The 24,108-nt window shown below is 46.8% G+C and overlaps 1 protein-coding gene across 1 annotated transcript in view; it reads left to right on the top strand.

The window, feature by feature from the left end:
• LOC146813824 (calpain-1 catalytic subunit-like) overlaps positions 1 to 24,108 on the top strand; it is a 400,682-nt gene that overhangs the window by 106,066 nt on the left and 270,508 nt on the right. The window contains exons 2-3 of the mRNA XM_085610280.1: positions 425 to 494; positions 17,180 to 17,298. Of these exons, the coding sequence (XP_085466406.1) occupies positions 425 to 494; positions 17,180 to 17,298 (189 nt within the window). The remainder of the gene's footprint in view (positions 1 to 424; positions 495 to 17,179; positions 17,299 to 24,108) is intronic.

Raw genomic sequence — 24,108 nt, 5'->3', positions numbered from 1 at the left:
TTTTAAAGTTGTGTGCCTGCTGGACTCCGCCATACCCAAGATTCCAGATATCTATACATTTTTTAATTAATTTCTTAAGAACGACAGTACAGATTTACACCAAATCACAGCAAGCACGTTTTTTGATTAGGGATCTATCTTTCTGCACATCCCCTCAGCATGACATATGGAATCCATGCTCTGGGTGCCAGACCTGGCCACAGGCGGATAGCCCCACCACCAAGACAAGCAAGTACAGACCCCCATCAAACCTTCTAGGGTGCACATCGGTGCCCTGACTTGAATGGAGAATACTTGAAACGAAACAGCGGCGTGAGGTGGGGCGACTTGGGCTATAACATGTAAAGCGGGCTGTTTATTTGAAAGTTTATTTCTGAACCATGATAGGTACTTGGTGACACTTCTGGTTTTTCTTCTTTCACAGGAAATCACCAGTAACCCTCAGTTTACCATAGGTAAAGCGACGCGGACTGACATCTGCCAGGGGGAACTTGGTGAGTATCTGGACACATGTCAAATAAATCAAAGGTGGAAAGCATGAAATGGATGTGTGTTTAGAGAAATACTACAATATGTAACAGGAGGACAGCATGAGCTGTTGACAGACCCTGAGACCGATCAGAAGAGCATCTGATGACGGGCAAGTGCCAAGGAGGGCAGTGGTCAGTTTGTCTTAGGAAGCGGGGCGGATGAAGTATCATCAATACCTGTCTAAGTGTTCCATGTTTAAAAACCTTGTTAGTTGATGACAGAGCCAGACTGGAAACTCAAAGCAGCCCTGGAAATTTTGTCGGAGAGCTCTGCTGCTTTTGTTACTGGGGACCGATATTGCAGAACCGCTGCAAAACTGGCCTCAATAACAAAACCGTCCCCCAACGCTGCAAAACCAGCCCCCACCCTTCCAGCCTCCCGGGGAAATGCCCAATGCCCGGAACGGTCAGTCCGGCCCAGGTTGATGAGCGCCTGCTTGTGTTCATTCACCTAACCTTGCTCTATCTTATGTTTTCCACTTCCCTAGAACATATTCTCTTTACCATTCTTTTGATTGGCTGACCTATACCCTTCCACTACTCATTTTAGGGAACACATTTTTTCATTGTGCTTATGCACTCCATGAGTGCATATGTTTTACAGCTCGCTCCCTCGTATGCTTCTCTGCTACCAAAAAACCACCCCTGCGCTTCGTGTTGCCTTCCTGCTCATGTGCTTTCCTCCCCACCCAGTCAGTCAGTAAGTCAGTCATATCAACTTTATTTTGGTTCAATGAACCATAAAAGTGCACAGTGCGGGGCGTGGCTACGAGTGTCAAGATGATGGTCGCACTCTGAGAGTGCTCTGGATTCCTCCATCATCCATTCGCATCCCAGAGACTGCAGACCACTCCTGAATCTGCCGGTGACTGCCTTGCCGGAATCCTGTTCCTGCCTGGTGCTCTGGGAGTCCCTTGGAGCTGCGACAAAGGGCCTGTCTACACACAAGATGGCGGACCCCTGCGAGGGCTGCAATGGCAGCCCGTGACCCAGGACAGCGGGGACTCTGAAGAGGGCTTGTGTGGCTCACTGAGAACAAGCAACAGTGCTGCCTCGATGACTACTTGGCCGTGACTGGAGCAGCACTCACTGATCCACCTACCTGTCTGCTTCCTGCGTGAGTGGCCAGCTGAGGCCTGCTGACTTGCCGCTTGCACCACGGCACCAGCCTCAATTGCCTGCATCGGGCCATGACCCCTGATGGCAGGCAGCGAGAGGGGGGCGACCTGGTGAGCAGAAAGGACGCCACCGGTGAAAGGAGCTACGCGGAGCCTGAGGGGCAGTGTATGGGTTGAATTGGAGGAAATCAGCCCCACCCCCCTTTGATTGAACATACTCGTCGGCAACGCCTGAGCCCGTGACCGGGCCTGCCTGTGGAGGAGGTGCCAAACTGAAGAGGCCTTTGCACTCCGGTCCCACCTAGTTCCACAATGAGCCTGCTGGTGGCAACTCCCGGGAGGCACCCGCCGAGACAACTAATGAACAGGTAAGGAGGTTGTGTGGGGAAGGCAGATAGCAGTGCAGGGCTCCCGAGAGAAGAGGCCCCACCCCAAGAGTCTTCTTGCCAGACTGGGATAGCAACTGCTGGTCGCACCTAAGAGTGAACTGCCAGTGAAAGGGTGCCTATCTTGGGGACCTCCTGGCCCTTTAACGCCTGAAATACAGGAGCCACTACCCACATATACTTCGCAGACTTTGAAATGGTGGGGGGACTCCTCACCCTCCGATCCTTCTGGACCTCAGCGAATGCCTTGCTGCTGGCCTTCCTAGCAAACAAGGAGAGGCCCCCCTTGCTAGAACCGGTTCCTTCGGTGCCTGAGAAGATGCCTTTGCTTGGCTGGGGCCCTGGGATTGCGGCGGATATGTAGAGAGCCCCTGGGGGAGAGAGACTGAACCTGCAACCGCGAGACCTTCGATTAGTGGCTGGTGCCCACCCATACGAAGAAGCGGGGAAAAGAGTGAGGGATGAAACCAGGCCATTGAGAGAGTGATGGCCCGGGCTGTGGGGCAGGTTTGGGACCCCAGCCATTCTATGACAGCACACAGAAAGGGGGTGCCTGACACAAGTGGACAGAGGAAACGGCAAAGCGGTGGAATCGAGGCGCTCCTGATTCTGAAGCCATGGAGGGTCCCACCATCTGAGGCCATGGCCCTGCGGGCCCTCAGAACAATCTTAAGAGATGTCTAAAAAACTAACTGGGGGAGCATCCGCCAGTGGGTACCGTCAGAGGGGGTAGATCCCGTGGGTCCGGGGCGCGCCACAGCTCCTGTGCGGTGGAAGTGACTGAGAGAAAAGAGTATTGTCTGGAGGGCTCTCCCTTTGGGTCCCCCTAAGGAATTGCAAGCAGTGATAGTGGTGACCATCCCCCTCTTGGCCCATGGAGGTGGTGCAGATCCCCTCGGCATGACATATGGAATCCATGCTCTGGGTGCCAGACCTGGCCACAGGCGGATAGCCACACCACCAAGACAAGCAAGTACAGACCCCCATCAAACCTTCTAGGGTGCACATCGGTGCCCTGACTTGAATGGAGAATACTTGAAACGAAAAAGCGGCGTGAGGTGGGGCGACTTGGGCTGTGAGGCTGGTCTGGGACTTGGGGACTGGGACCTGGTCCTTACTTGCCTCCCCTGCTTGCCATGTTCTGGGAGGAGGATTCTGCTGGTACAACTATAGGGGCTGGAGAAATAAAGTGAGCTGTGACCCCAGACATCCCTGAGTCTCGGGTCTTCGTCGACCCTGACAGGACCGGCCCCCAATGCTGGGGACGGGAGAAGTGAAAAGGTACCCAATCATGGGCAAAGACAAAGTGATGAAATTTCCCCCCTCCCAAACCGGCATGGAGCAATACACCACAGGCAATGTAGGCACCAGTGGCGTGGCCCCACTCAAAACACCTCTGCTGGAAAGAGATCTCGCCACCATTCTTCAGGCAATACGCACCTTGCAGACCTTAGCTGAAACCAAGATTGATGAGGTGCGTGTGGACATGACACTCATCAGACAGGATCTCTGCAATGCCACAGCTAGGATTTAAGAGGCCGAGTCCCGCTTGTCCACCGTTGAAGATGAGGTAGCAACAATGAAGGGTCAGGTCTCACGGCTTCTGTCCCAAACGGCAGAGCTTCAGAGAAGAGCAGAAGATGCTGATAATTGTTCTCGGCGGAACAATTTTTGTTTTGTGGGAGGGAACATGCAACAACTATTAAACAATTGTGAATATAGATGGATAGCCCGCTGCAATACAGTGGAACTACGGCTCAAGACCTTGGATGAGTGGAACAACACCGTAATAGATTAGACCTTTCCCCTTTGCTGTTCTGTTTCTCAGTGGTTAGCTTTTACGGTCTATTTCACCCACTGGGCATCCGAAAGGCCTACATTATTGCCATTATACCTGCCCCCCTTCTCTCTCTTGGTTGATCCTGTTACTTATACCAAAACACATATACCACGATAACCCGGTCTTACTTTACCATTGTGATTTTTATTGTGTCCTACATTCCTCCAAACAAGCCTAATGTTGCATTTGAACTTCTCAGTCCATGTATCTATGCTCCAAATATTGGTATCACCTTTTGTCCTTTAAATGACACGTTTCTAGACTTGTTTTCCCCCTTTTTCCTTTCTGTAATTCAACATCCTTGTGAAAAAACACCCATTACTGAAACTGTGTTGTGACGTGCTATGTATTCTCTAATAGTTGACGCCAGTATTTTTTTAATTATGTATAAAAATGCTTTTTCACTTCTGCTCTCCAACATTCCGAAACAATATTATTCATCACTGGAAGAACTTTATGATTACCCCCATGTGTTGAGTTTACCGCCAGCAGCGTGCCCATATGTTTTAATTTTGGCTGGTGTACCTGTCCTCAGGGATGAATATAAATATCTAGGGGTCTGGTTTGAAAGGTCCCTGAAATTGCAAACCCATATGGAGGCCCTAAAAGCCAGGGCCCTTACATCGGTGAGGGGTTTGAAAGCATTTAATTGTGACTATTGAGAGATGTCCCACTAACCTATGATGTAAGCTTTTGGTACCATGATACCACCACAATTACAATATGGAGCAGAATTACTCTACATTAGTGGTAAAAGTGGGTGGGATACAGAGGAAGGGAAGTATATAAAGAGTCTATTGTCCCTACAAGGCTCATCCATGATACATGCAATAAGAACGTAGACGGGTATGACCTCATGGAATATACAAGCCCAAATGGCATTAATAAGATTTTGGAAAAGGTTGGTCCTGAGTGAGGAACAGAAAGTTTCCCAATGGTGTAAGAACGAAATTCAGCAAAGCGATTTAAAATGGGCCAAAGGAGTAAGGAAGAAAATGGAATTGGTATGTGGGAATTTGAAGGTGGGAGTATGTTAACAGACGTTACAAGTAGAAGTTTCCAAAGGTGATTTTAGAAACAAGGAACTATCTCGGGAAAAGGATTGGCAGTATTTGAGAGAGAAAAAAATCGGTGCAATTTATGTTAAGCTCCTGGCAGAAAGAAACCTGGTTCCCATATCTCGGATATATTACCAAATCGCTGGTTTGGGTCTGAATTATTAAGAATAAAAATTGGTATTAATCCATGGGTAATAAATGAGAGAATAAAAGGGGAAATTAACCATCTGCTGGGAAATGTACTTGCAAATTGGGTACAAAATGTGATACTCTGCACTTATTAGTGGACTGTTTGAAAGTGCTACCCTTGCGGAAACTGATCCTATGCCCCATTTAAAATAAAATACGGAATCAAGAACTATGCCCAAGTGTAATCTGGATAATACAATAGCTATTCGAAAGTACATGACTGCAGTAAAAATCTTTAGCTTGGAGAAATAAAATGAATCATGTATTAGGGTAACTAATAATTGAAAGCCATAGTGTGAAATTAAGTATAATGTTAATGGAGTAGGATTTTAGTTTGACTCTGGTAAAAGAATTTTAGATAGGATAACTCCTGCCGGAAGTTTAGTGAGTATGTGCAATGAAGTATTATGCTTCTAATTTTAATTTTATGTGAAAGATAGCAATGACATTATGTTTATAACTGTTTTTTTTAAAGATTTCTGTTTTTACTAAAACTGTTGATGTAATTATTTATATTAGAGTTGTATATAAATCGATATACTTTTGCAGTGTTGGAGAGGATGTGGCTTTTGTTGCAACTTATTTAAGGCCAAGCGAAGAATATAGGGCTGTGATATCATTTAATCGGGAGGGATGTATGACACAAAAATGCATGGTTTTGCAACGCATTCCATTACAATGCAGGCAATACAACGAACGCGTTGTTACCACGCGTTCCATTACCATGCAAGTCGTTACCACGACTTGCCTTAGGGAAGCGCTTGACTTTAGAATAGTATTAATTACTATTCCAACTCCAGTCTGTGCAACTGTAGGGAAGGTGTTGGAATTAAAATCCAATAACACATTCCCTATTACAAGTCGTTGTAACGACTTGCGTGGTAATGGAAAGTGTGGTAATGGAACACGTGGTAACAACACGTTCGTTGTATTGCCTGCTTTGTAATCATACTGCGTAGTTCTGGCTGCGTAGCAAAGGTTGTTTCCCATTTGGGAGCCCAGAAGTAACAGAGAGCGTTCTCTATTATTTCGCTTTAGGGCTGATGCGTTGAAATGTGTATTATGCTTTCCAGTTGGTTACCAACACAACCTGGGGAGAGGAGTTGGCCTAACGGCTAGGGCAGTCAACCTTAAATCTGGGGAACCGGCTTCGAGTCTCGGCAACGACGCTCAACATCCTGTGATTCTGGGCAAATCACTTAATCTCCCTGTGCCTAACAAAAAAATGAATGTGTCCTTTTGTAACACAACTGGTGCTTATGTAAAGCGCTCTGATACCTTCGGGTCAAGTTCGCGCTATATAAAACTCCAGGAAAAAACAGAAACGGTCTAAATAAACATTACTTTGACTGACTGAAAAAAAAACTCCATGCAGTCTCGTGGGAGGAGCAGGGCTTTCAGATTGTTGTGGCTGAGTCCTCATCTGCCCGCAACATATGGCTCTTTAACTTTTTGCTGCTAGGCCTCTCCACCCCAGTGCTAAGACTTGTTTTGGACTATTCAGGGTATTTTGCCCTTAGGCCTTTATAACTTTTTGTTCACATAAGCTATTCACACCAAATTTGCATCCTTTTTTTTCCAACATCCTGGGGATTCCAAAGGTACATAGGGTTTGTGGATTTTCACGGAGAGGACAGAGAAAATATCCAAAATATAGCTAAACTTAGAGTTTTGGCGGAAAAATAGAAAAGAATTGCTCTGGATAAAAGTGTCTTTTTTTCATAAAATTGCATCAACAAACAGTTTTATGTGCTAAAGTCACCATCTTCCCAGTTTTCAGAGCATGCAGGGCTGAATTAAAAAACTATTTTTTTTAACACAGTTTTGGCATTTTTCAAAGAGGCAGCACAGGTTTCCTATTTTTGTGCTTTCAACTTACTTACAGTTGTGGTGCAAACCAGTGTGAAACTCATGGATTATCTAGAAAAGCTATATATTTCTGAAAAGTAGACAACATTTCCAATTAAGCTAGGGGTCATATATGGAGGTTTTCTCAAAGAAACTTTGTCAAAATGGCTGATTTACAAAAGCAATGTACCACTGTGTTTGCCAGAACCTTTTGGTTGTGGGGCTTTATAGGGTTTGTAAGTTATTTAAGAACCCGAGGTATCTAGATCCAACAACAGAGCTGCACTGTACAATGTTTTTTCATTGTCTACATGAGTATAGACCAATTAATATGGTGAAATATGTAGAGTGAAAAATGGGTATCAAGGTAACCTATGTATTACTGAAATGGGCAGAAGATATGGACTTTAAGAGCAGTGAGTATTTGTAAATCTCTGAATTTGTGGGTACCTGTACGAGCATATGAATTAGATGGTATTTTTAAAAAATGTCTTCTTTCTTACACACCGGCTTACATATGGAAGGCACAAATGCAAGGAAATCCAATTCATAATAATAAGTATCCTACTAGTCTATGCTCCCACATGTCTTTTGATAAAAATGGTATTGCATTTATGCGGGTAGACCTAGTGCCTGCGACAGGAAATGGGCAAAACGCAACATGGATGCAACACATTTTTCCACTCAAAACTGGCCCGTTTTTTGCAAAGTGGGTAATTGAGGATTTTGTGCTCTAGTTCAACCAGTACCTAGGAAAACCTAGCAAACCTGTGCAGCTTTGAAAACTAGACACCCCAGGGAATACATGATGGGGTTGACTTGCATGGCTCTCAATAGACTTACTTGCAAATCTCCAACCTTGAGTTAAAAAACACATTTTCTCACATTTTTGTGATGGGAAGTTGTGAAATCAGTGGGGAGCCATAGATGTCCTTCCACTCAGCATTCCCCCCTTAGGTCTTCTGACAAAAATGGCACCTCACTTCTGCAGTTAGCCTAACACCTGCGTCAGATAACTGCCTAAAACGCATCATAGTTACATACATTTTTCCCCTTAAAATGGACCTGTTTTTTGCAAAATGGGTAGCTGTGGAGTTTGGGCCTATCTTAGCTGGCACCTAGGGAAACCCAGCAAACCTGAAAATGTTTGTAAACGAAACCTAGGGGAATACATTATGGGGGTGACTTGCGTGGCTCTCACAACACTGTTTTACCCTAAATCCCTTGCAAACCTGACTAAAAAAAAGCACATTTTTGTCACATTTCTGTGCTGGAAAATTCGTGAATCTGCAGGAGCCACAAAACTCCTGCCAGTCAGCATTTCCCTAAGTCTTCTCACAAAAATAGTACCTCCCATGCATGGGTAGTGCCTGAAACAGGAAAGGCCCCAAAATACAATGTGGAGACATCAACATTTCCTGTCACAAAAATGATCTGTTTTGGCAATGGGTAGCGGCGTCTTTTTTGGCGAGGAATTAACGCCCATTCAGGAAAACCTGCCAAAGTCAGACATTTATGAAAGCTAGACACCCAGCGAAGTCCAGGGTGGTATGACTCGCATGGATCCCACAAAGTTTTCTGACCCACAATGCCCTGAAAACCTCTGACTTTGTCTAAAATTGCATATTTTCCTTGAATTTCTGTGACATAAACTTCCGGAATCAGCAGGAATCCACAAAAATCTTACCACCCAATATTTTCTCACTTGTCCTGAAAAAAATGCTACCTCACTTTTGTGGCTGGGCTAGTGCACGCGGCAAGCAAACATCAAACCAAGGTCAATGGAAGTTTTGTGGAGAGACTGTCATTGACACTGGTATGATTTGTGCCTGTCGAGGGTCGGATATGTGCTCTTCAGAAATGTCTGGATTTGGTAGGTTTCCCCAGGAGGCAGCTGACCCAAGGCCGAAAAGTATAGCCATTCAGCAGAGAAGTGGGGTGTTAGACCTGCCATCTTCTGGTGTGTTTCTCCTGTCTTTTTGCTTTCTGACCTCCTGGTTTGGACACTGTTTTTGCTGGTTTAGTATCTCTGCACTTTTTCTCTGCTGATCAGTGTTAAAGTGCAAGTGCTCCTACTCTAAAATGTTTTTATGGATGGGTGTTTCCATAATTGGCTTATCTGATTTGCCTTTAAGTGCCTAGTACAATGCACTGTGTGTGCCCAGGGCCTGTAAATCAAATGCTGGTTGTGGGCCTGCAGCACTGGTTGTGCCACCCACACAAGCAGCCGTTCAAAGGGTTCTCAGACCTGCCAATGCAGTGTCTGCACGCAGTTGTGACTGCCATGTCCACCTGGCAAGTGCACCCAATTGCCAGGCCCCAAACTTTCCCTTTTCATACATGTAAGGAACTCCTAAGGTAGGCCCAACGTACCTCCATGTGCAGGGTGCAGTGTATGTGAAAGATAGGACATGTCCTGGTGCGTGTGACATGTCCTGATAGTGAATTACTGCCAATTTCGTTTTTCACTATTGCCAGGCTATCTGTCCTATAGGATAGAATGGGAGATACTTTGTAACATCTTACAAGTATAACTTCCCATTGAGGCAAGATAGAACAATTGAGTTTGGTCTCTCTGAACTCAGAATTCAATAACACTTCTTTTAGTAATTATGGTTTTTAAATTATGTGTTTGAAAATGCCACTTTTAGAAAGAAGCAGTACAAAAGGGGGTGGTGATGGACGGAGCATCAGAACCAATCAAACACTCACACCCAGTCAACAGATCTGGGTTTGATCCATCACCGTTCTTTAGCCCACTCTGCCACCCCAGTTCAGACATGGCCATATGCAAATCAGTCTGACCCTGTGCCTCATGGGTACAGTCCAGCCCGAACTGCCAAGCCATGCCTTCCCTGGACCGGAAACAAGCTTCCTAGGACCGGTTTCTGGCATTTCAGCCATCTTCAGCCAGGCTTGCTTGAATCCAGTGGCAAAGTGAGCAAGGGACTCACGTCTGAGCATACCCTGCCAACTTATGGCGAACAAAGCGGTACAAAAGGGGGTGGTGATGGACGGAGCATCAGAACCAATCAAACACCCACACCCAGTCAACAGATCTGGGTTTGATCCATCACCGTTCTTTAGCCCACTCTGCCACCCCAGTTCAGACATGGCCATATGCAAATCAGTCTGACCCTGTGCCTCATGGGTACAGTCCAGCCCGAACTGCCAAGCCATGCCTTCCCTGGACCGGAAACAAGCTTCCTAGGACCGGTTTCTGGAATTTTAGCCATCTTCAGCCAGGCTTGCTTGAATCCAGTAGCAAAGTGAGCAAGGGACTCACGTCTGAGCATACCTTGCCAACTTATGGCGAACAAAGCGGTACAAAAGGGGGTGGTGATGGACGGAGCATCAGAACCAATCAAACACTCACACCCAGTCAACAGATCTGGGTTTTATCCATCACCGTTCTTTAGCCCACTCTGCCACCCCAGTTCAGACATGGCCATATGCAAATCAGTCTGACCCTGTGCCTCATGGGTACAGTCCAGCCCGAACTGCCAAGCCATGCCTTCCCTGGACTGGAAACAAGCTTCCTAGGACCGGTTTCTGGCATTTCAGCCATCTTCAGCCACGCTTGCTTGAATCCAGTGGCAAAGTGAGCAAGGGACTCACGTCTGAGCATACCCTGCCAACTTATGGCGAACAAAGCGGAACAAAAGGGGGTGGTGATGGACGGAGCATCAGAACCAATCTAACACTCACACCCAGTCAACAGATCTGGGTTTGATCCATCACTGTTCTTTAGCCCACTCTGCCACCCCAGTTCAGACATGGCCATATGCAAATCAGTCTGACCCTGTGCCACATGGGTACAGTCCACCCCGAACTGCCAAGCCATGCCTTCCCTGGACCGGAAACAAGCTTCCTAGGACTGGTTTCTGGCATGTCAGCCATCTTCAGCCAGGCTTGCTTGAATCCAGTGGCAAAGTGAGCAAGGGACTCACGTCTGAGCATACCCTGCCAACTTATGGCGAACAAAGCGGTACAAAAGGGGGTGGTGATGGACGGAGCATCAGAACCAATCAAACACTCACACCCAGTCAACAGATCTGGGTTTGATCCATCACTGTTCTTTAGCCCACTCTGCCACACCAGTTCAGACATGGCCATATGCAAATCAGTCTGACCCTGTGCCTCATGGGTACAGTCCAGCCCGAACTGCCAAGCCATGCCTTCCCTGGACCGGAAACAAGCTTCCTAGGACCGGTTTCTGGCATTTCTTTAGAAAGAAGGCATTTTTTTGCTTAACCATCCTGTGTGCCTCTGCTGGGTTGTGGATTGACTGTCTGGCTTTGGAGTGAAAGGGGCTGGGGATGTGCATTCACTGTAGGCAGCCACGGGAGAGGTTGAGGTGTGTCCTGCCCTTCCTGGATGAGTCAGAGCTGGGCTGAATAGACCTGGGCTGCATTTATAGTAGTGGGAGGAGATTTTCTAGCACCTGAATAGGCCTGGTCTGCCTTACACAATAATGTCTCAACCTCCTGTCAGGAAGCTGGGCCACAGAGGACAGAACTGGTTTCAACTGGGCACAGAGACTGTCTACCACAAGAGAAAACAAGGAAATGTGGTAAATATTGGGGCCCGACCCCAGAACTTTAGAACTCTTTTAGATCAAGGAGCCTGCCAAGAAGTAGAGCTGGAGTTGCTGTGAGGAGGAACTACCACTTTGCTGTGTATTTTGCTGTGTTGGCCTGTATTGGCTGCTTCTGTCTTGGGCAGAGAAAGGACTGGACTGAACTTTCTGCAACTTCATTGTTTGAGTTTCTCCAAGGGCTTGAGGTAGAGCTTGCCCCTGTTCAAGAAGTCTCAGGAACAGCAAAGACTTCAAGTTCAACTGCTATCAGCACTGGGAACTGTGTGTTTTGTACTGCAATAGAAGAAAAAGCAGCCCGACGCCGTCAATGACGCCGCTGCAGGCTCTGTGACCTGAAGGCCCCGCAGAGGGCACCGCCGCACTTTGCACCATGACCCTGGTCTCACCGATGCTGCCAATCTCTGAGCCTCTGCTTGCACTGAGACCTGTGGGCACCGCACTCCGCACTACCTCAGTTCACGCCGCCGCCCCGGTATCCCTGACGACGCCCTCCACACAGACATCGACGCCGCTGCTTGCACTATGGTTTGAGGGTACCGCTCGTAAGTTACATGATGCACCGCTCTCATCCTGCACTGCAGTCTTGGCCTCCTGACGCTAGCGCCATTGGCTCCAGTTCATCAGTCGGTGACAGCGCTTCAGCAACGACAATGCTGCTTGCACGATGACCTGCCAGCATTCCCGACTTCAACCACGAGGAGTTCGATCTGCAACGCGAGTGACTTCAAGGGCCCGACAACTCTTGCACCTACATTCAGAACCGATGACGGCTCTTCAGAGTTCAACGAGAGGTCGTCGATGCCCTGCATTGCTAAAGATACTGTTTTGCGGTTCTTCCCGACACTGTAGATGGCCTGCGACGCTGGGGTCAGCCAGAACTCTTTGGATTTGTGTTCACTATGCCGTGATATCCCCTGACAGAGCTCTCGACTTAAAGGAACCATATTTTAAGCCTATTTTTGATCACTGATATTTATGAGAACTATGAGGTGTTTTTTTAAATTGTTTTTGGTCTTGTTTTGAACAGATAAAATATTGGTTATTGTTCTAAAACTGGTGTGGTGTCCTTTTGTAGTGTTTTCACTCTATTACTGTTGGTTATATGCAGATGCTTTACATACTGCTTCTGAGATAAGCCCGATTGCTTGTGCCAAGCTACCAAGGGGGTCAGCAGGGGTTATTTCAGTACAGTAACCCCCTTACCCTGACTAGGAAGAAGAGTTCCTACTTGGACAAGGTAACAACCTGCCAACGAGAGACCCCATTTCTAACATGGGATAATAACCAAATGTATAAAAAAACAAAAAGCATACAAAATTATAACTTCTTTTCTTGCTAAAAAGATGGGGATGCTTTAGTTACCAAGGGGGAACAAAGACTGTGGGGTTATGTTAGAGGTGGAGGCTGGGCCCGATGTATCGGCGACTAGGCAGGCTTCCTTCACACCCTGTAGCAATAAAAAAAACTCCCTGGTGTCTAGCGGGCTCTCTGGCCATCCCACCGGGGCAGATTATAGTTAAGGGAACCTTATCTGCCCCCTGGGGCAGCAGAAAGACGGTTGAGGGTCATTTGAGCGGTTCGGTTAAGGTCCAATGCCCTGGAGGCAGTCCCACCCATTTCTCCACAAAAATAAATTCCTGGTGTCTATTTGGCTTTCTGCCCCCCTCCCCCCTTTCAAATATTATCCTTGGTGGTCTGGTGGGATTTCTCCCCCTCCGCCGGGACCAGACTGGAGGAAAATGACTCCTATTGGGCAGAAAGACTGCAATACTTCTTGGAGTCATTTGGGTGGGTTGATGCCTGGGAGGGCCACACTACCCATTCTGCTAACAAACACAATCCTTGGTGTCTTATGGGATTTCTATAGCAACCTCCAATCTGATGATCTGTCCCAGGAGGGGGGGACCGCCTCTTTTCTTTGCACCACCTTGACCAAACACTGTGAAACTTTCCATCTTCTGCCAATGTAACAGGGGCAACAGATCTGGGAAATTTTGCAGAGATTTGTCAAACAGTTGAAAAGTTATTAAGCGGCAAATATATGAGGAATTCCTATCGCTGCCAACCCTAACAATAAGTACAGAGCTCTATGAAACGCCACTCCACTTTCCAAGTTTCAGCAAATCTACGCTATGCCACTCCACTGTACGCTATTCCACAATACACCACTCCACTGTAGTCCACTCTACGCTATTCCACTATACGCCACTACACTCTATGCTATTACACTAAATGCAACTTCAGTGTTCGCCACTCTACTGTATGGCATTCCACTATACCCCACTCCACTGTATGTCACTCCATTATACGTTATTTCATTGGACGTCACTCCACTGTATGGTATTACACTCTACCCCACTCCTCTGTACACAACTCCAGTCTACACCACTCCACTTTACGCTACTACAGTATGTTATTTAATTCTACTCTGCTCCACTATACAGTACTCCACTCTACGCTATTCTAGTGGTAGTGGTATAGCATGTGTACTATAAACAGATGGATGAGTACACATTGTTTTAAACTCAACTATGGAAAAGCAGAGGTCCTGATCTTTGGTAACATGCAGCCAAACTGGGGCAATCTGTGGGGGCCGGCAGAGATGGGAGAACCACCAAAACCAGCGGTCAAGGCTAAGAACCTGGGAGTATGGTTTGACAACAAACTATCACTTTCTCAGCAAACAAATGCAACTGTCTCCACCTTCCACTTCCTTATCAAGAAAATTAGGAAGATTTTTTCTTAAATCCCCGTGGACACCAGAAAAACGGTGGTAACATCATTTATTCAGTCCAAACTGAATTACTGCAATGGGCTGTATTTGAACATACAGAAGCAATGTTTAAAACAGCTTCAGATTGTTCAAAATGCAGTAGCACGGTTACTGGTTAACACCCCTAGGTGCAAATCTGTATCTAAAGAGATTCGCAGCCTGCACTTGCTTCCTGTAGCACAACGCATCAAATTTAAGGCTCTGTGTTTGGCTTACAAAGCACTGAACCACACAGGTCCTTCCTTCCTGCAAAACCTTTTTACCTGGTATGAACCAACCAGCCATCTTCGTTCTACAGGGGCCAAACTCTTGACAGTACCCAGAATTCGAACATCACACTGGGGTGGCCGCAGCTTTCATTATGGCACCTCCAAACTCTGGAACACTCTTCCGAGTGAGCTCAGAAGTGCGAGTTCCCTCTCCACCTTCAGGAAAGGATTAAAAACCTGTTTGTTCCAGAAAAAGACGCCAGAACGGGCTACTGGTTTCTCAGCGCCTAGACACCTCCGGGTATTCGTGCGCTTTATAAATCCCGTTAACATTAACACTGTATGCCACTCCAGTCTACGCTACACCACTGTATACTATTCCACTCTACGCTATTCCACTGTGTGCCCCTCCAATGTACGCTACTTCACTCTATGCCACACCAGTATACTTTCCTCCACTCTTTAAACCTCTACTACACTCTATGCCACTGTAATAGACTCTACTCCGCTCTATCTCCGTACACTCCACTGTCCAAATTTGTACTCAACTCTATGCCCATACAATCTACTGTACAACACTCTACTCCACTCGATGACAGTTTCCAATACTGTACGACACAGCACTCCACTCTACTGTATTAGATACTACTCCAATTTATAACAGTTTCCTTGACTCTACTCTATGCCACTTCAATATACATTACTCCACTCTATGATAATTCACTATACCCTACTCCACTGCACACCACTCCAATATATGATATTCCACTCTATGGCACTCCACAGTATTCCACTGTAAACTATTCCACTGTACACTATTCAACTGTATGCTAGTATGCTTTACTCTTTACTCTCCTCCACTCTATATAATTCCACTCTATACAAGTTGACTCCACTTTATGGCACGCTAACCTATCCCCATACAGTCCACTATCCAATTCTATGCTACACTCTGTGCCTATACACTCCATTGTACAACACTCTATTCCACAGTACAACACTTTTCTAAACTTCACTCTACTGTACGAGACCCCACTCCTAAATATAACAGTTTACTGCCTACACTAAGCCACTACACTCCACTCCACGCCGCTCTACTCTATGAAAAGGCCAATACACTCTATTGTATTTTACTCAACACTATGTTATGCCACTCCACTCAACGCTACTCCGCTTTGCGAGACTTTACCTCACTCTACGCTACTGTGCAACAGTCTTCTCTACGCAGATCCACTCTTTGATTCACTACTGTCCTCTGTGCAGCTCCACTCTACAACACTGTATGCGACTCTCTGACACTTCACTCCTATCTATACCCCTACATTTCACTGTACTATACTTTATGCCACTGTGCAACACTCTTCAACTTTGACGCTCTACAATACTCTAGTCCACTATACAACACTATACGCAACTTGTATGCTACTGTGTCCAAATTTACTCCACTCTATTCTGACACTCTACTCCACTATTCCTCTCTGCACCACTGCTCCTTGCACCACTCTATGCCATTGTACTCTATAAAACTGTATGCCAATCAACTGTATCACACTCTACAATACTATACTGTACACCACTCCACTCTACAAACCCAAATTGACTATGTGCCTCTTCCACAGTTTGGCAGCTTGAACCTGGAAGGAGCGGCCGCCTATTCGAGCGTGGGTTAACTTGGGGATAAATGCCTGAGGCAGAGAAGATGACCTCAAAGTTTGGCTTGGGCAGTAGAACTGGACTCTTTTCCTGATATAAGAGGCACTTGTACCATGGAGAGCTTTAAAGGCCAGACGCCTGTTTTAAAACTGATCCGCTTACGAATCGGCAGCCAGTGCAGGGATTTCAGATGGGGCGACATCCGTTTTCTGGGGCCAAGCATAAGAAGTTCCCTAGCCGCTGCATTCTGAGCCACCTGAAGTTGGGATAGTAAATATTCAGGTAGTCCTAGGTACAGAATGTTGACATAGTCCAGCCTGGATACTATCAAAGCCTGAACTACCGTTTTCCTGTGACTGACTGAGAGAAGTGGCAGAAATTGTTTTAGCATTTTATGACATCATTTATAATATCACTGATGACATCTCAAATAACATCATTGATGACACCAGCATTGGCAAAGACAGTAGCTTTCACTGGTGAGACCTGACTGAGACCTGACTGCCAATGCTTGTCATTACTCAAGTACAGATTTAATTCTAAAGAGAATTTTTTTTTTAAGTTTCATTTTGCTGTAGATAAACATGCCATTGATATGGAATAGAGGCATTCATAAAGTGAAGACTCTTTTGAACAAAAATCATGAATAAGAACAAACAGAAAGTGTTTAAGATAGGCTATGGCTTCCCCTTGCTTCACTCAACCCCCCTTTGGCCCATGATACCTCTTTGAGATGACCCCTCACTTTTTGCCTTGTGCCACTGAGGGGATGAATCCAGCACATCCACATTTAACTATTTACTTCATCCCTACCACATGCTACTACTTAATGCATGAGTTTTTCTGAGTGTTTGTTTATTAAAAAGAGGCACTATGGTGCAGCAATTGATTTTGTCTAAAGTCCTCACTCTTGTGCTCAACACCTGCCCTTTCTTCATTCACATCTTCTCATGCAAATTTCTGCTTGTGTCGTAGGTGATTGCTGGATCCTGTCTGCCATTGCATGCCTCACCCTCAATGAAGCCCTTCTGCATCGTGTGGTCCCTGATGGGCAGGAATTCAAGGACGGTTATGCTGGAATATTTCACTTCCAGGTACAGTGTTAGAGAGCAAGGCATTGTGAGTCGAGGAAGAAGGTGATAACTTCCAACTACCTGTTCAACTTAGCCAAACATCATGAGGTGCCTCTGCTTTGTCAGCACTCAGTGTGAGATGGACCACTATGCAAACCCCCTGCTGTGTGGAAGGAGCTACTGAGGCACTGCTTTAGTGGTTCTATTGTCAGGGTTATCATTGAAGCCCTGTGGTAACGGGCTATCAATTACCCCTTCTGGGCAGTTGTCCCTCTTGTCATTTTAAATGATTAACTTTTGCCTTAGTGTTAGATAAAATGTTTGTTTATTTTGGACTCAAAATAGTGAGCAAGGTTTATTCTTCCTAGATGGTCTCAGAAGGAGGGAGGATCTCTCACACAGAATTTGTTTTTTAAATGGGGTCAAATGGAGCATTTCACAGCACACTTTTCAACTTATAGGCTATAATGCAGAGTAACTGCATCTATGTATTAAGACTGGAATTCCCACGGGGCTTGTGGGGGTAGGGGATTGTAGGGGAGGTGGGTTTACCCAAGAAAAACAATTGGGTCAAACATTGAATTTACTGTCTAATTTCCCTGAGGAATGGACTAACATACATAAACTAGCTCAGACTGGTAATGTACCAGCTTCAGTACATTACATGTGGCTAGCAGGCAACAGGTTTTTATTCCAGGAAGAGAGTTCAATGAGTTAATGTAAGTTTATTGCAGAGAATTTTGTATAACCTACAGGTTAAAATGAAATCTTGTTAAAATAGTTGAGTGGTTTATGTGTCTGCTGCAAAGACCTGCATCTAGCCAGCCAAATGGTGAAGCTTTGAAGATCAATACTTATGATTCAGGTTTAGCTTACTGGGGATGTATATCAGAATACTGAGGTTTTAACACTGTCCTGTCATAATATGCTAGCAAAGATATTAGCTACTAAAATATTGGGAAGGTGGTTATATATTGGTAAGAATAGATGTACTAGTCTTAACTCTGCATTTACGTACCTTGTAAATATTTTTGTGAGGGTGCATTTATGTGGAGTTAAGTATAGTACACCTATTCAGTTAAACTGAGCTGCATGAGAGATATCACTTTCAGTACACCCCTACAAAAATGTGGCCTTTCAGAGTTTCACAGGCCATTCTGCAGGCAGTATCAACAAAGTTTTTATTTATGTTTTCTTTTTATTGAAAACAGATGCGTGTACAGGCCAACGGTTAGACCATTTACATGCAGTATGGCATTTGTTTCATTGCATTATACATAGCGACCACCAATATAAATGTCCGTTTTGCTTCTTCCAGTATATCCTACATTAGTATCAAGGGTGCTCTGTCATATCCGCAAACCAAAGCAGAACTTGAGGAATCAAGGGAAAACAGGGGGGAGTTAAGGAAGTGGGGCAGTCTCCTCAGGGTATGCCCCGGAATGCCTTCTTTGTCGACCACCTGCCCTACGGGCGGTTTTCTTTAAATCTATGCGGTCATCTCTTGGCCTGAATGGACAATATCAACAAAGTTAACAGCAATAGGCATGACATGCATGTTTGTTGAAGCATAAGCTCCAGTTGACAAGGGCAAAGGAAATAAAACATTGTCAAATTCATCTGGACATCAGACAGAATTTGTAACACCCTCCATGGGTCCACGGAAACAGAGTCAATCCCTTAGAAACACACCATCAAGAATAAGGACCACCAATGGCGAGAATAAGAGAGCTGACTAGCTGGGCAATGGGAGCCCTGAAGCAACTCCACCACCTCACAGGAGCAACCCCGAGACAGCAGGCTAAACATCCCAAGAGCCAGGCCCGAAGACAACGTAGAACCCCCACTGGAAGCGAAGGGCCCCGCAATGGGCAAGGAAGACCCGGGACCGCCCAGCACTACCGGATGACCATCTCCCAAAGCAGGGGTAACCAAGGACTGTGAACCCAGCCGGGTACCACCAACAGAACAAACGCCCTGTCCTGGTGAATCTTGCACAGAACTTGCGCCATCAAAGAAATCAGAGGAAAGGCGTAAAGCAGGGAACCCGGCCAATGGAATGGCTTTGCATCCGGCCGCCAGCCCCCGTGCATGGGAGGAGTGCGCAGGAGCAAGGCAGGTGAGCATTGAGCAAACAGAACCACCATCGGGCACCCAAACCGTTCCAGTAACAGATGGAACAAATCCTCTGTCAGGGAGAAGGCCATGGGAGGCCCGTCTAGGGTATCAGCCACGCAGTTCCCCGCCGGTGACAACACAGAAACCTCAGCCCAGGACAGAATCTTCAATGCAAGGAGCCAAAGGGAGCGAACCCTGCAACCCCCCTGGCGAAAGAGGAAGCCTATCACCACCTGAATGTCTGACAGGACTAGAACATGAGGCCCCCGAAGGGCCGAGGCAAACACCAGGCAAGCCAAACGAACGGCCTTCATTACTCTGAAGATGGAGAAGCAACCTGCCTGCAGGTGAACCCACCGAGCTTGCACCGACCGGGAATCCAGAGTCATCCCTCAGCCCCTCAGACTGGCATCGGTAAAGCCTCCCAGGAAGGGGACACCAGAAGAGGAAGACCCCCGGAGAGAAAGGACTCAACCAACCATCAACCCAGAGAGGACCAAACCAGTGGAGCCATTACCACCGGCATAACGCAATCTGCGGTACAAGGAGGCCGCTGGGACAAGAGATGGTGCTCCAACGGGTACATAGGAAGACGAGCCCAGTGAAGCACATTGATAGTCGTAGACAAAATCAGCCCCTGCAACCTCCACCACTGAAGGAATGGGGCAAGTCGACAAGGTGTACCCAGCGCGATACACAGGCAACAAGAAAAAGGCAACATTCCACTGACCCCTCAAATACTATCAAATATGCAGAGAAACAAACCATGTCAATCCGTGGTATGGAAGTGAAAAACAGACACCATCCGGATGAAGTGGGCCACGCACACCTCTGGGACATGGTGCCCTGGAACCCACTGCGCACAATGACAGTCACACCCCGAGCATTGGAATGCTTTCGAAGCAGGAAGGGGAAAGAAGTAATGACAAGGTACCATCCCAGGCCCCCTGTGTTCCCGAGCACCCGACACCACATGACTGTAAAGAATAGCACACACTCGGATGCCATGGGCAGCAGAAGGCACGACCTCGGTTCAAAGCAAAAGAAGTCACTCGCCCAACCCATAACGCTGACTGACACACATTGCTCATGAACGTGTACAGCGTAATGCAAATGTGCTGGGCACATACAGAAAAATAGGACAGCCTGTATTCTGGAATGCAGCGCACATTGCCGGTATGTGTACCCCTGCACAGCGTGAATGGGAGAAGATCCTGGGAGGTCCCTTTGAGGAGGGCACGTGGACTTACTGCTACCCACAAATCAAGGAAATGTCACCCAATTACAGACTGCTGCTTATTAATTTCAAGTTCATTCATAGGCTGTACAGGACTTCTGTCTGGCTGCATAGAGCTGGGTTGAGTGAGGATGCGCGATGTGTGTGCTGCCGAGCCCCGGAGGCCTTTTTCCTGCACCTGGCCTGGGAATGTCTGGTGGTGGCAAGGTACTGGGAACGCATTTTTGATGTGCTGGCCTTGTTAATGGATGGTTAAATTGAACGCTCTCCCTGGTGGCCCTTCTGGGGTACGTGCACAGAGTGTCTGCAGAGCACAGGAAATTGGTGACTATGCTGCTACTGTTGGCAAAGCGGAGGGTAGCAATATGTTGGGGCCGTAGGGGCAACCCGAGAATGACTGAGTGGCTCAAGGATGCAACCAGTTGTCCGATTACTGGGAACTAAGGCCCGCATAGTAGTGACCGAAGAACATATGGGCACCACTGCAAAGTTATCTAGACTCTCACCCCCCTTGACCGAAGGGAAACTACATTGGAGGAGGCATAGGCACTGTGCACCGATCATGTTAACCATTTGTAGGAGCGTCGAGCTCGCAGCTGCGACTAGGAAGAACTGTCACATAAGGGCCAGAGAGTAGTCCCTCCCCTTATACTGGGTCAGGGCTGACGGTGGACGGCCATGTTGGGGAGGGATGGGAGGCATGGGATGCCAATTTGCTTTGGAGGGTTCTGGTGTGGAGCTAAACCTCGCTACGTAACTCTGGTGGTGAGGAAGGCTTACAAGAAGGTAATGGTTTCCGAGCAAGCGAAATTGACTGGGCATATAAGATGGTGAGTTTAGCACAGCAACGCCTGCCATCCCACGCCCATTGCACGCACTCCACCATGTCAACCATTTTATGTGGAGTGTTGTAACGCTGGTATAGTGCAGTATTTAATGGGCAAGGAGAGGCCGCGTCTGTTTCCACTGCTGTGTGGGGCTGAATGTTTATTGGGTATAGCAAATAGTGTAGGTAATGGGCTTGGGCATAGAGTGCGTAAAGGTGCAAGTCCGGTGCACCAAGGCCCCCTTGACAGAAGGGGAGTGTAAGTATTTCCCAAGCTATCTGGGTTTGCTTGTCAGCTCAGGCGAGGGATATAAGATTAGAGCACAGGCTCTTGGAAAAAGAAGCAGTGAGGGGAATGGGCACGTTACTGAAGAGATAGAGGAATTTGGGCAGTATCATCTTGGCTATCACCAGACATCCTGTTAATGAAAGGGGTAGCCTGTCCCATATAGGGATTTTCTCTTCCAGCCTGGTCATGGCCCTCCCAAAGTTTACCCTCCATAGCTCCTCAACCTCCCTGCTCAGCAAGATTGCTAAATAGCGTACAGGCTCCCCCATCCATTGCAATGGAAATTCTGATGTTACCTGCATAGTTGTGTCGGTTAATGGAAACAGTGTGGATTTGGCCCAGCTGATACATATACTGGAGTATCCGCTAAAACGTATAACTTCCCGTATAATGGAATCGAGATTGGTTTGAGGGTTGCTAACATATAGAGCGATATCATCTGCATACATAGATATGAGATTATGCACCATAGAATTTAAACCCCGGTGCGCGTGATGCTGACACAGTCTTGCCGGCAGGGGCTCCATGGCTATCGCGAATTAAAATGTCGATAATGAGCAGCCCTGTCGGGTGCCTCTTGTTACTGAGAATGGATCTGATAACATGCTATTGAGGTGAAGTCTGGTTGTTGGATATGTGTATAATAATTGAATGAGGCGGACAAACTTGGAGCTTAAACCAAGACTAAGATGGAGAAAAAAAAAATATGGCCACTCCAGCGAGTCAAACGTTTTAATGGCATCAAGTAAAACGGCAAACGCAGGGCGGCTGGCTTCTATGCTATGGATCATGGAGAAGAGGGTGGGCAGGTTGTGCACAGTGGATCGACCGGCGACAAAGCCTGATTGGTCCGGGCGCACTATGTAGGGCAATCTACATTGATAGTAGATAACGTCTAACGTCTAACGCAGCAGTTAGCCGGTTTGTAAGGCATAAGAATGGTGACAATGAAAGCCTCACGGAGTGATGGAGGAACCTCACCTGCAAATAGAGAGGCCTCAGACATAGCCTGTAGGTGTGATATCAGCAGAGGAGAAAATTATTTGTAGAATGAGGCAGTTAGGCTGTCCAGGGCTGGTTCTTTATTGCTAGTCAGGCCTAGTATAACCTTCATTAACTCCTCAGTGAAGGGGGAATCAAGAAACATGCGGTGAGAGGGGTCAAGCCAGAGTAACTCTCATGTATCCAAATGTGCCATAGTGGAACGGGATTTAGACACACAGTAGTCTAGTTCTAAGTGTTTGGGGTTGACCCTCCAGTGCCGCCAGACTCGGTCTAATTGCTCTGAGGACGCCCACCTGCTTGGTGATGGACATTCCCCGAATCGCAGCTTTAAAGGCTTCTCACAGCAGAGAGGGGGAAGAGACGGAGTCTTTCTTGAGTTCAAGGAATTCTAGTATGGCCGCATGTACCTCAGCACGAATGACAGGATTGCGAAAGGCACTGGGCGGGAGCCGCCATGTGAATGACAGTGGAATATTTAACAGAAAAGAGAATTCAATAAGGACAGGGCATGGTCTTACAGGGTTCTGGATAAGCGGCAATCATTACTTGTCTACGTGAGTGCATCACAAGAGATCAGCCAGTAATCTAAACAGAACCATGTACCGGATGTGAATTATGTACATTCCATGTCTTACCCGTGATGGTATCGCCCGGCATCTACAAGGGAATTATCAGCCATAATGGCGTGCAGTTGTGCAGCGGCGCCAGGATGGGGTCATCGTGATGTGCCAGAACGGTCCAGTCTTGGGTCTATGACATTGAAATCCCTCCCCATATTATCGTACCTGGCGCCATGTAGGCGATGTGGCACCACATGGTCGCGAAAAAATCTGGGCTGATGTGATTGGGACAATAAACTGACTCAAGTGTCACCAGGCGTTGGTGCAGGATGCCGGCTACAATAGTGAACTGGCCATCTATGTAATTTATGATGTGAGTCGAGTGCCATGGAATGCTCTTGCGTAGCAGGATGGCAGTCCCACATGCATAGTTAGAATAGAGTGCGGCATGTGTGTCTGTACATCCGCCCGCTTTTAGGTGTGAGCCTGTTGAGGATAGGAGATGTAGTTCTTGAAGAAAACATAGATCCATCTGGATTTGTGTGATGTAAGTGTGGACTAGCCTCGCTTCAAGCTTGTTATTAAGTCCCTTCACGTTCCAGGTAATGGACCGAATTGAAGGGGTCATGATGGTATGAGAGCAGAAAGAGGAAATATAGGTGTGAGACCTTGGTTGTCTATTATGACGCGAGGAGTAGGTGGGGAAGACTGTGCAGCGCATGAAAAGTGTGTTGATTTATCAAGTGTGTACGGGATGTGCGGCCCAAGTGAAGCAGTATTGTGAAATGACATGCAG

Source organism: Triturus cristatus, chromosome 6 (assembly GCF_964204655.1).
Source record: "Triturus cristatus chromosome 6, aTriCri1.1, whole genome shotgun sequence".
In the NCBI taxonomy this organism is placed as follows: Eukaryota; Metazoa; Chordata; class Amphibia; order Caudata; family Salamandridae; genus Triturus; species Triturus cristatus.
This window is presented reverse-complemented; position numbering and strand designations above follow the sequence as displayed.